The 13,733-nt window shown below is 42.8% G+C and overlaps 1 protein-coding gene across 1 annotated transcript in view; it reads left to right on the top strand.

Annotated features, from left to right (window-relative positions):
* SNX17 (sorting nexin 17) overlaps window positions 1-13,733 on the top strand; it is a 182,998-nt gene that overhangs the window by 71,045 nt on the left and 98,220 nt on the right. Inside the window, exon 5 of the mRNA XM_053709394.1 lies at window positions 7,351-7,554. Within this exon, the coding sequence (XP_053565369.1) occupies window positions 7,351-7,554 (204 nt within the window). The remainder of the gene's footprint in view (window positions 1-7,350; window positions 7,555-13,733) is intronic.

Here is a 13,733-nt window from a genome sequence, read left to right as displayed (position 1 = left end):
TTAGAGTATAGGGTAACGCAGTGCTATGTATTACACTACACGGCTAGAGTATAGGGTAACACAGAGCTATGTATTATACTACACGGTTAGAGTATAGGGTAACGCAGTGCTATGTATTACACTACACGGCTAGAGTATAGGGTAACGCAGCGTTATGTATTACACTACACGGCTAGAGTATAGGGTAACGCAGAGTTATGTATTACACTACACGGCTAGAGTATAGGGTAACGCAGAGCTATGTATTACACTACACGGCTAGAGTATAGGGTAACACAGAGCTATGTATTACACTACACGGCTAGAGTATAGGGTAACGCAGCGTTATGTATTACACTACACGGCTAGAGTATAGGGTAACACAGAGCTATGTATTACACTACACGGCTAGAGTATAGGATAACACAGAGTTATGTATTACACTACACAGCTAGAGTATAGGGTAACACAGAGCTATGTATTACACTACACGGCTAGAGTATAGGGTAACACAGAGCTATGTATTACACTACACGGCTAGAGTATAGGGTAACACAGAGTTATGTATTACACTACACAGCTAGAGTATAGGGTAACACAGAGCTATGTATTACACTACACGGCTAGGGTATAGGGTAACGCAGCGCTATGTATTACACTACACGGCTAGAGTATAGGGTAACGCAGAGCTATGTATTACACTACACGGCTAGAGTATAGGGTAACGCAGAGCTATGTATTACACTACACGGCTAGAGTATAGGGTAACACAGAGCTATGTATTACACTACACGGCTAGAGTATAGGGTAACGCAGTGCTATGTATTACACTACACGGCTAGAGTATAGGGTAACGCAGAGCTATGTATTACACTACACGGCTAGAGTATAGAGTAACGCAGCGTTATGTATTACACTACACAGCTAGAGTATAGGGTAACGCAGAGTTATGTATTACACTACACGGCTAGGGTATAGGGTAACACAGAGCTATGTATTACACTACACAGCTAGAGTATAGGGTAACGCAGCGTTATGTATTACACTACACGGCTAGAGTATAGGGTAACGCAGAGCTATGTATTACACTACACGGCTAGAGTATAGGGTAACACAGAGCTATGTATTACACTACACAGCTAGAGTATAGGGTAACACAGAGCTATGTATTACACTACACGGCTAGAGTATAGGGTAACGCAGAGTTATGTATTACACTACACGGCTAGAGTATAGGGTAACGCAGAGCTATGTATTACACTACACAGCTAGAGTATAGGGTAACGCAGCGCTATGTATTACACTACACGGCTAGAGTATAGGGTAACACAGAGCTATGGATTACACTACACAGCTAGAGTATAGGGTAACGCAGCGCTATGTATTACACTACACGGCTAGAGTATAGGGTAACGCAGAGCTATGTATTACACTACACGGCTAGAGTATAGGGTAACGCAGAGCTATGTATTACACTACACGGCTAGAGTATAGGGTAACACAGAGCTATGTATTACACTACACGGCTAGAGTATAGGGTAACGCAGCGTTATGTATTACACTACACGGCTAGAGTATAGGGTAACGCAGCGTTATGTATTACACTACACGGCTAGAGTATAGGGTAACACAGAGCTATGTATTACACTACACGGCTAGAGTATAGGGTAACGCAGAGTTATGTATTACACTACACGGCTAGAGTATAGGGTAACACAGAGCTATGTATTACACTACACGGCTAGAGTATAGGGTAACGCAGAGTTATGTATTACACTACACGGCTAGAGTATAGGGTAACGCAGAGTTATGTATTACACTACACAGCTAGAGTATAGGGTAACACAGAGCTATGTATTACACTACACGGCTAGAGTATAGGGTAACACAGAGCTATGGATTACACTACACAGCTAGAGTATGGGGTAACACAGAGTTATGTATTACACTACACGGCTAGAGTATAGGGTAACGCAGTGCTATGTATTACACTACACGGCTAGAGTATAGGGTAACGCAGAGCTATGTATTACACTACACGGCTAGAGTATAGGGTAACGCAGTGCTATGTATTACACTACACGGCTAGAGTATAGGGTAACGCAGAGTTATGTATTACACTACACGGCTAGAGTATAGGGTAACGCAGAGCTATGTATTACACTACACGGCTAGAGTATAGGGTAACACAGAGCTATGTATTACACTACACGGCTAGAGTATAGGGTAACACAGAGCTATGTATTACACTACACGGCTAGAGTATAGGGTAACGCAGCGCTATGTATTACACTACACAGCTAGAGTATAGGGTAACACAGAGTTATGTATTACACTACACGGCTAGAGTATAGGGTAACACAGAGCTATGTATTACACTACACGGCTAGAGTATAGGGTAACGCAGAGCTATGTATTACACTACACGGCTAGGGTATAGGGTAACGCAGAGCTATGTATTACACTACACGGCTAGAGTATAGGGTAACACAGAGCTATGTATTACACTACACGGCTAGAGTATAGGGTAACACAGTGCTATGTATTACACTACACGGCTAGAGTATAGGGTAACACAGAGTTATGTATTACACTACACGGCTAGAGTATAGGGTAACGCAGCGCTATGTATTACACTACACGGCTAGAGTATAGGGTAACGCAGAGTTATGTATTACACTACACGGCTAGAGTATAGGGTAACGCAGCGCTATGTATTACACTACACGGCTAGAGTATAGGGTAACGCAGCGTTATGTATTACACTACACGGCTAGAGTATAGGGTAACGCAGAGTTATGTATTACACTACACGGCTAGAGTATAGGGTAACGCAGTGCTATGTATTACAATACACGGCTAGAGTATAGGGTAACGCAGAGCTATGTATTACACTACACAGCTAGAGTATAGGGTAACACAGAGTTATGTATTACACTACACGGCTAGAGAATAGGGTAACACAGCGCTATGTATTACACTACACGGCTAGAGTATAGGGTAACACAGCGTTATGTATTACACTACACGGCTAGAGTATAGGGTAACACAGAGTTATGTATTACACTACACGGCTAGGGTATAGGGCAACGCAGAGCTATGTATTACACTACACGACTAGGGTATAGGGTAACGCAGAGCTATGTATTACACTACACGGCTAGAGTATAGGGTAACACAGAGTTATGTATTACACTACACGGCTAGAGTATAGGGTAACACAGAGTTATGTATTACACTACACGGCTAGAGTATAGGGTAACGCAGAGTTATGTATTACACTACACGGCTAGAGTATAGGGTAACGCAGAGCTATGTATTACACTACACGGCTAGAGTATAGGGTAACGCAGAGCTATGTATTACACTACACGGCTAGGGTATAGGGTAACACAGAGCTATGTATTACACTACACGGCTAGAGTATAGGGTAACGCAGCGTTATGTATTACACTACACGGCTAGAGTATAGGGTAACGCAGAGCTATGTATTACACTACACGGCTAGAGTATAGGGTAACGCAGCTTTATGTATTTCACTACACAGCTAGAGTATAGGGTAACGCAGAGCTATGTATTACACTACACGGCTAGAGTATAGGGTAACACAGTGCTATGTATTACACTACACGGCTAGAGTATAGGGTAACGCAGAGTTATGTATTACACTACACGGCTAGAGTATAGGGTAACGCAGAGCTATGTATTACACTACACGGCTAGAGTATAGGGTAACACAGAGTTATGTATTACACTACACGGCTAGAGTATAGGGTAACACAGAGTTATGTATTACACTACACAGCTAGAGTATAGGGTAACACAGAGTTATGTATTACACTACACGGCTAGAGTATAGGGTAACACAGAGCTATGTATTACACTACACGGCTAGAGTATAGGGTAACACAGAGCTATGTATTACACTACACGGCTAGAGTATAGGGTAACGCAGCGCTATGTATTACACTACACAGCTAGAGTATAGGGTAACACAGAGTTATGTATTACACTACACGGCTAGAGTATAGGGTAACACAGAGCTATGTATTACACTACACGGCTAGAGTATAGGGTAACGCAGAGCTATGTATTACACTACACGGCTAGGGTATAGGGTAACGCAGAGCTATGTATTACACTACACGGCTAGAGTATAGGGTAACACAGCGCTATGTATTACACTACACGGCTAGAGTATAGGGTAACACAGCGTTATGTATTACACTACACAGCTAGAGTATAGGGTAACACAGAGTTATGTATTACACTACACGGCTAGGGTATAGGGCAACGCAGAGCTATGTATAACACTACACGACTAGGGTATAGGGTAACGCAGAGCTATGTATTACACTACACGGCTAGAGTATAGGGTAACACAGAGTTATGTATTACACTACACGGCTAGAGTATAGGGTAACACAGAGTTATGTATTACACTACACGGCTAGAGTATAGGGTAACGCAGAGTTATGTATTACACTACACGGCTAGAGTATAGGGTAACGCAGAGCTATGTATTACACTACACGGCTAGGGTATAGGGTAACACAGAGCTATGTATTACACTACACGGCTAGAGTATAGGGTAACGCAGAGCTATGTATTACACTACACGGCTAGAGTATAGGGTAACGCAGAGCTATGTATTACACTACACGGCTAGAGTATAGGGTAACGCAGAGCTATGTATTACACTACACGGCTAGAGTATAGGGTAACGCAGAGCTATGTATTACACTACACAGCTAGAGTATAGGGTAACGCAGAGCTATGTATTACACTACACAGCTAGAGTATAGGGTAACGCAGAGCTATGTATTACACTACACAGCTAGAGTATAGGGTAACACAGAGTTATGTATTACACTACACGGCTAGAGTATAGGGTAACGCAGAGTTATGTATTACACTACACGGCTAGGGTATAGGGTAACGCAGAGCTATGTATTACACTACACGGCTAGAGTATAGGGTAACACAGAGTTATGTATTACACTACACAGCTAGGGTATAGGGTAACACAGAGCTATGTATTACACTACACGGCTAGAGTATAGGGTAACACAGAGCTATGTATTACACTACACAGCTAGAGTATAGGGTAACACAGAGTTATGTATTACACTACACAGCTAGAGTATAGGGTAACACAGAGCTATGTATTACACTACACGGCTAGAGTATAGGGTAACGCAGAGCTATGTATTACACTACACGGCTAGAGTATAGGGTAACGCAGAGCTATGTATTACACTACACGGCTAGAGTATAGGGTAACGCAGAGCTATGTATTACACTACACGGCTAGAGTATAGGGTAACACAGTGCTATGTATTATACTACACGGCTAGAGTATAGGGTAACGCAGCGTTATGTATTACACTACACGGCTAGAGTATAGGGTAACACAGAGTTATGTATTACACTACACGGCTAGAGTATAGGGTAACACAGAGCTATGGATTACACTACACGGCTAGAGTATAGGGTAACACAGAGTTATGTATTACACTACACGGCTAGAGTATAGGGTAACACAGAGTTATGTATTACACTACACAGCTAGAGTATAGGGTAACACAGAGTTATGTATTACACTACACAGCTAGAGTATAGGGTAACACAGAGTTATGTATTACACTACACAGCTAGAGTATAGGGTAACACAGAGTTATGTATTACACTACACGGCTAGAGTATAGGGTAACGCAGCGTTATGTATTACACTACACGGCTAGAGTATAGGGTAACACAGAGCTATGTATTACACTACACGGCTAGAGTATAGGGTAACACAGAGCTATGTATTACACTACACAGCTAGAGTATAGGGTAACACAGAGCTATGCATTACACTACACAGCTAGAGTATAGGGTAACACAGAGTTATGTATTACACTACACGGCTAGAGTATAGGGTAACACAGCGCTATGTATTACACTACACGGCTAGAGTATAGGGTAACACAGAGCTATGGATTACACTACACAGCTAGAGTATAGGGTAACGCAGCGCTATGTATTACACTACACGGCTAGAGTATAGGGTAACGCAGAGCTATGTATTACACTACACGGCTAGAGTATAGGGTAACGCAGAGCTATGTATTACACTACACGGCTAGAGTATAGGGTAACACAGAGCTATGTATTACACTACACGGCTAGAGTATAGGGTAACGCAGCGCTATGTATTACACTACACGGCTAGAGTATAGGGTAACGCAGAGCTATGTATTACACTACACGGCTAGGGTGTAGGGTAACGCAGCGCTATGTATTACACTACACGGCTAGAGTATAGGGTAACACAGAGCTATGTATTACACTACACGGCTAGAGTATAGGGTAACGCAGAGCTATGTGTTACACTACACGGCTAGGGTATAGGGTAACGCAGAGCTATGTATTACACTGCACGGCTAAAGTATAGGGTAACGCAGCGTTATGTATTACACTACACGGCTAGAGTATAGGGTAACGCAGAGCTATGTATTACACTACACGGCTAGGGTATAGGGTAACGCAGTGCTATGTATTACACTACACGGCTAGAGTATAGGGTAACGCAGAGCTATGTATTACACTACACGGCTAGAGTATAGGGTAACGCAGAGCTATGTATTACACTACACGGCTAGAGTATAGGGTAACGCAGAGCTATGTATTACACTACACGGCTAGGGTATAGGGTAACGCAGAGCTATGTATTACACTTCACGGCTAGAGTATAGGGTAACGCAGCGTTATGTATTACACTGCACGGCTAAAGTATAGGGTAACGCAGAGTTATGTATTACACTACACGGCTAGAGTATAGAGTAATGCAGCGCTATGTATTACACTACACGGCTAGAGTATAGGGTAACGCAGAGCTATGTATTACACTACACGGCTAGGGTATAGGGTAACGCAGAGCTATGTATTACACTACACGGCTAGAGTATAGGGTAACACAGAGCTATGTATTACACTACACGGCTAGAGTATAGGGTAACACAGAGCTATGTATTACACTACACAGCTAGAGTATAGGGTAACGCAGAGTTATGTATTACACTACACGGCTAGAGTATAGGGTAACACAGAGCTATGTATTACACTACACAGCTAGAGTATAGGGTAACGCAGAGTTATGTATTACACTACACGGCTAGGGTATAGAGTAACGCAGAGCTATGTATTACACTACACGGCTAGGGTATAGGGTAACGCAGAGCTATGTATTACACTGCACGGCTAAAGTATAGGGTAACGCAGAGCTATGTATTACACTACACGGCTAGGGTATAGGATAACGCAGTGCTATGTTTTAGATACTTGGAGCTATTGTTAACTGCTGTTTTCTGGGGTCTTTGTTCACAGCTCATTCAGTTGGCGCAAACCCTGAAGTATTATGGGTATCTGAAGTTTGACCCGTGCGTCACAGACTTCCCGGAGAAGGGCTGCCAGGTGATCGTCAGTGCCGGAAACAACGAACTGAACTTTCAGGTCAAACTACCCAATGAGCATATGAAGGAGGGAAGCTTCAAGGTGACACGGATGCGCTGCTGGCGGGTGACGTCTTCGGTGAGTTTATGTTTGGGGCGTCACATTGTAGCACAAACCTCAGACATTGTCAGTTATTGTTACCCTAATTATAGAAGATGAAAATGCTGTATGTGACGGTCTGTAAGTGCAGTGTACAGTCCAGGTATCCACCACTTGGCGTAGTTACTTGGTATTCTTTATTGTGACCATTCAGAGGCCAGATGCAAATCCCTGTATATCGTGTAATATAACTACTGAGTGAGGCTCCTGGTATCCGGGCACACAGGAGCAAATTGTCAGTGTATTTGTGCCTGCTCCCCATCGGTGCAGTGAGTGCGTTTGTCTGGCACAAGCCGTCACATGAACCATAGAGGTGTACAGATGTCTGACTGCTCCTGCACATTGTTAGACCTCAGGATTCCCAAAAGCGGTGCTGCCAGTTCTGCAGGTTGAACTGATTTCTTTCCAGTGGCATGGAGAGTTCACAAATTCATTCATTACTGTTAGGAATTCAACACCTGGCCACCAGCAGGAGACAGTTCCCTCTCACTTACCATACTCCCCCAGTAATTCTTTGCTTCTGTAACTTTGAGGTTGGCGAAGAAAGTGCTTTGAAGAAGATTGGATTAAAGTCCTTTAATGGGTAGTTTCCCTGCAAGATAGGACTGGGATTAATGCTGTGTCCATGTAAACCTCTCAGTAAGCGTATTGGTAGCTGTTAGCTGCTGGATGTTGCAGGGAACTTCTCTGTCCTCTCTCCAGCAATCCTCTTTATTTTTATTTGGAGCAGAACGGTACTTTGACCTATATAGGAATTGCTAACGCTAAACATATGTTTAACTAACAGGTTTGCTTCAGTAGTCCTTATAATTCATGTTCGACACCAGAGCTGTTTGCACCTGGGGGATTGTATTCTCTAGGGAGAGATCGAGTAGTATAGCATTTTGGAAGGCTCCTTAATTATTTTTTTTTATGGGGACATTCGAACATTTTTTATTTTTGTTTGTGGTGACTGCCGCTTTGTGCGCTTGTGTGAACTTATTGTGGTTAAGTGCCTTAATATATTTTAGACAGATGCACGCTGCGGAAGTATGCGCGTGTAATATATATAGTTAATAGGCACCTTAAGATATTATAAAGTATGCTCATGGTACATACGGATACAGAGATGTGTATATAAAAGGAAGTTTGTTATTTCTCCACTAGCATTATTAGTCATTTAGGGGTTAACTGTGTCACAGTAAGGAGATAACAATATTATGAAAGAATAAGGGGAATTACAATATTTAGGGTTAACTCAACATATGTTAATGTAGCAGCATAAGGCTACACTGATCTTATTCAGGTATTCACTTCCTTTCCCACAAACCCCAGTTATTCTCTTTGCCTCTAGTGCAAGGAGGAGGTGAAGTAATTAGGTGTCTGTACAAGATTCTTCTATCAAGATTTATTTTTGTTTTAAAGCCTGAGCAAGATTGCTTTGATCTTCCATCACAACTGGGTTTATCTGTATTCCATGCTAGTCTCTTTAGCAGGGCTGTAGTAGCTTTTATGCAGTTAGGAACTTGTAAAGGGTGCTTTGCTGCATTTTCCTAACATGTTGCTGCCCTGGTATAGAAAGCCTGAGTAAGTTTACTCTTTCTTTTTACACAGGTCTCTGTGAGGAGCGGCATCTTCTCATACTTGGTGAGTCATCTGACTGCCGGACGACTAGAATGCAGGTAAGTGCCTTTTGTTCTTCTGGCGCTAGAAGGCTAGCAGTGGCAGGCACATTATGCATGAGACATGGAGACTGTTATCCTTCACAACAAGGAAGGAGTTAACTACCTGTAGGGCTAAATTCTAATTGTAGTATCTTTTATACGTTATAGTTATGTAGGCGACCCTATTCTGTTCCCTAGTTCATCGGGAGAATTATACAGGGACTGTTAAGAGAGCATAATTGGCGCCATTTCTAAGGGGTACATGGTGTATTACATCATCATGTGAATGCTTTGTGTTTCCGGTGTTTCCCCAGCTCCGCTGTTAGTTTGCACTTAAGGGAGCTGTGCAAGGGTGCCAGTGTTTGTTTAGTGACATGCTTCTGGGGTTCTACAAAAGGCCTCATATTAGCGGAATAATAGTCAACGGAATTGAGCTCTTTTCCGTGCCGACTTTTGGCCTTTTTTGCATTATGGAGCGGCGCCATTTCTCCAACATAGGTGTGTCCGGTCCACGGCGTCATCCTTACTTGTGGGATATTCTCTTCCCCAACAGGAAATGGCAAAGAGTCCCAGCAAAGCTGGTCACATGATCCCTCCTAGGCTCCGCCCACCCCAGTCATTCTCTTTGCCTTGGTGTTTAAATGTAGTTTTTATTCTTCAATCAAGTGTTTGTTATTTTAAAATAGTGCTGGTATGTACTATTTACTCTGAAACAGAAAAAAGATGAAGATTTCTGTTTGTAAGAGGAAGATGATTTTAGCAGAAGTTACTAAAATCGATTGCTGTTTCCACACAGGACTGTTGAGATGAAGTAACTTCAGTTGGGGGAAACAGTTGGCAGACTTTTCTGCTTAAGGTATGACTGGCCATATTTCTAACAAGACTATGTAATGCTGGAAGGCTGTCATTTCCCCTTATGGGGACCGGTAAGCCATTTTCTTAGTTAAATAAAAGAATAAAGGGCTTCATAAGGGCTTAAAAAAACTGGTAGACATTTTTCTGGGCTAAAACGATTGCTTTGCTAGGCATATTTTGCAGATTCTAACTATTAATGGTTATTATAATCTTGGGGATTGTTTAGAAAAACGGCAGGCACTGTGTTGGACACCTTTTTCAGATGGGGGCCTTTTCTAGTTATAGACAGAGCCTCATTTTCGCGCCACTAATGCGCAGTTGTTTTTGGAGAGCAAGGCATGCAGATGCATGTGTGAGGAGCTAAGAATCACTGAAAAAGCTTATAGAAGGCATCATTTGGTATCGTATTCCCCTCTGGGCTTGGTTGGGTCTCAGCAAAGCATATAGCTGGGACTGTATAGGGGTTAAATGTAAAAACGGATCCGGTTCCGTTAATTTAAGGGTTAAAGCTCTGAAATTTGGTGTGCAATACTTTTAATGCTTTAAGACACTGTGGTGAAATTTTGGTGAATTTTGAACAATTCCTTCATACTTTTTCACATATTCAGTAATAAAGTGTTTTCAGTTTGAAATTTAAAGTGACAGTAACGGTTTTATTTTAAAACGTTTTTTGTGCTTTGTTGACAAGTTTAAGCCTGTTTAACATGTCTGTACCATCAGATAAGCTATGTTCTATATGTATGAAAGCCAAGGTGTCTCCCCATTTAAATTTATGTGATAATTGTGCCATAGTGTCCAAACAAAGTAAGGACAGTAATGCCACAGATAATGATATTGTCCAAGATGATTCCTCAAATGAGGGGAGTAAACATGATACTACATCATCCCCTTCTGTGTCTACACCAGTTTTGCCCACACAAGAGGCCCCTAGTACATCTAGTGCGCCAATTCTTATTACCATGCAACAATTAACGGCTGTAATGGATAACTCTATAGCAAACATTTTATCCAAAATGCCTACTTATCAGAGAAAGCGCGATTGCTCTGTTTTAAACACTGAAGAGCAAGAGGACGCTGATGATAACTGTTCTGACATACCCTCACACCAATCTGAAGGGGCCATGAGGGAGGTTTTGTCTGAGGGAGAAATTTCAGATTCAGGAAAAATTTCTCAACAAGCTGAACCTGATGTTGTGACATTTAAATTAGAACATCTCCGCGCACTGCTTAAAGAGGTATTATCTACTCTGGATGATTGTGACAATTTGGTCATTCCAGAGAAATTATGTAAGATGGACAAGTTCCTAGAGGTTCCGGTGCCCCCCGATGCTTTTCCTATACCCAAGCGGGTGGCGGACATAGTAAATAAAGAGTGGGAAAGGCCCGGCATACCTTTCCCCCCCCCCCCCCCCCCCCTATATTTAAGAAATTATTTCCTATAGTTGACCCCAGAAAGGACTTATGGCAGACAGTCCCCAAGGTCGAGGGGGCGGTTTCTACTCTAAACAAACGCACTATTATTCCTATCGAAGATAGTTGTGCTTTCAAAGATCCTATGGATAAAAAATTAGAGGGTTTGCTTAAAAAGATTTTTGTTCAGCAAGGTTACCTTCTACAACCAATTTCATGCATTGTTCCTGTCACTACGGCAGCGTGTTTCTGGTTCGAGGAACTAGAAAAGTCGCTCAATAAAGAATCTTCGTATGAGGAGGTTATGGACAGAGTTCAAGCACTTAAATTGGCTAACTCTTTTATTTTAGATGCCGCTTTGCAATTAGCTAGATTAGCGGCGAAAAATTCAGGGTTTGCTATCGTGGCGCGCAGAGCGCTTTGGCTAAAGTCTTAGTCAGCGGATGTGTCTTCCAAGACAAAATTGCTTAACATCCCTTTCAAGGGTAAAACATTATTTGGACCTGATTTGAAAGAGATTATTTCAGACATCACTGGGGGAAAGGGCCACGCCCTCCCACAGGATAGGTCTTTTAAGGCTAAAAATAAGCCTAATTTTCGTCCCTTTCGCAGAAACGGACCAGCCTCTAATTCTACATCCTCTAAGCAAGAGGGTAATACTTCACAACCCAAACCAGCCTGGAGACCAATGCAAGGCTGGAACAAGGGTAAGCAGGCCAAGAAGCCTACCACTGCTACCAAAACAGCATGAAGGGATGGCCCCCGATCCGGGACCGGATCTGGTGGGGGGCAGACTTTCTCTCTTTGCTCAGGCTTGGGCAAGAGATGTTCAGGATCCTTGGGCGCTAGAAATGGTTTCTCAAGGTTATCTCCTGGAATTCAAGGAACTACCCCCAAGGGGAAGGTTCCACAGGTCTTAATTATCTTCAAACCAAATAAAAAGACAGGCATTCTTACATTGTGTAGAAGACCTGTTAAAGATGGGAGTGATTCATCCTGTTCCAATAAGAGAACAAGGGATGGGTTTTTATTCCAACCTGTTCATAGTTCCCAAAAAAGAGGGAACATTCAGACCAATTTTGGATCTCAAGATCCTAAACAAATTTCTCAAGGTTCCATCGTTCAAAATGGAAACTATTCGAACGATCCTACCTACTATCCAGGAAAATCAATTTATGACTACCGTGGATTTAAAGGATGCGTACCTACATATTCCTATCCACAAGGAACATCATCAGTTCCTAAGGTTCGCTTTTCTGGACAAGCATTACCAGTTTGTGGCACTTCCATTCGGATTAGCCACTGCTCCAAGGATTTTCACAAAGGTACTAGGGTCCCTTCTAGCGGTTCTAAGACCAAGGGGCATTGCAGTAGTACCTTACTTGGACGACATCCTGATTCAAGCGTCGTCTCTGTCAAAAGCAAAGGCTCATACGGACATCGTCCTAGCCTTTCTCAGATCTCACGGATGGAAGGTGAACAAAGAAAAAAGTTCTCTGTCCCTGTCAACAAGAGTTCCCTTCTTGGGAACAATAATAGATTCCTTAGAAATGAGGATTTTTCTGACAGAGGTCAGAAAATCAAAAATTCTAAGCTCTTGTCAAGTACTTCATTCTGTTCTTCGTCCTTCCATAGCGCAGTGCATGGAAGTAATAGGATTGATGGTTGCAGCAATGGACATAGTTCCTTTTGCACGAATTCATCTAAGGCCATTACAACTGTGCATGCTCAGACAGTGGAATGGGGATTATACAGACTTGTCTCCGACGATTCAAGTAGATCAAAAGACCAGAGATTCACTCCGTTGGTGGCTGACCCTGGACAATCTGTCACAGGGAATGAGCTTCCGCAGACCAGAGTGGGTCATTGTCACGACCGACGCCAGTCTGGTGGGCTGGGGCGCGGTCTGGGAACCCCTGAAAGCTCAGGGTCTATGGTCTCGGGAAGAATCTCTTCTCCCGATAAACATTCTGGAACTGAGAGCGATATTCAATGCTCTCAAAGCTTGGCCTCAACTAGCAAAGGCCAAATTCATAAGGTTTCAATCAGACAACATGACGACTGTTGCATATATCAATCATCAGGGGGGAACAAGGAGTTCCCTGGCGATGGAAGAAGTGACCAGAATAATTCAATGGGCGGAGGATCACTCCTGCCACTTGTCTGCAATCCACATCCCAGGAGTGGAAAATTGGGAAGCGGATTTTCTGAGTCGTCAGACTTTCCATCCGGGGGAGTGGGAACTCCATC

Source organism: Bombina bombina, chromosome 4 (assembly GCF_027579735.1).
Source record: "Bombina bombina isolate aBomBom1 chromosome 4, aBomBom1.pri, whole genome shotgun sequence".
Taxonomy (NCBI): Eukaryota; Metazoa; Chordata; class Amphibia; order Anura; family Bombinatoridae; genus Bombina; species Bombina bombina.
This window is presented reverse-complemented; position numbering and strand designations above follow the sequence as displayed.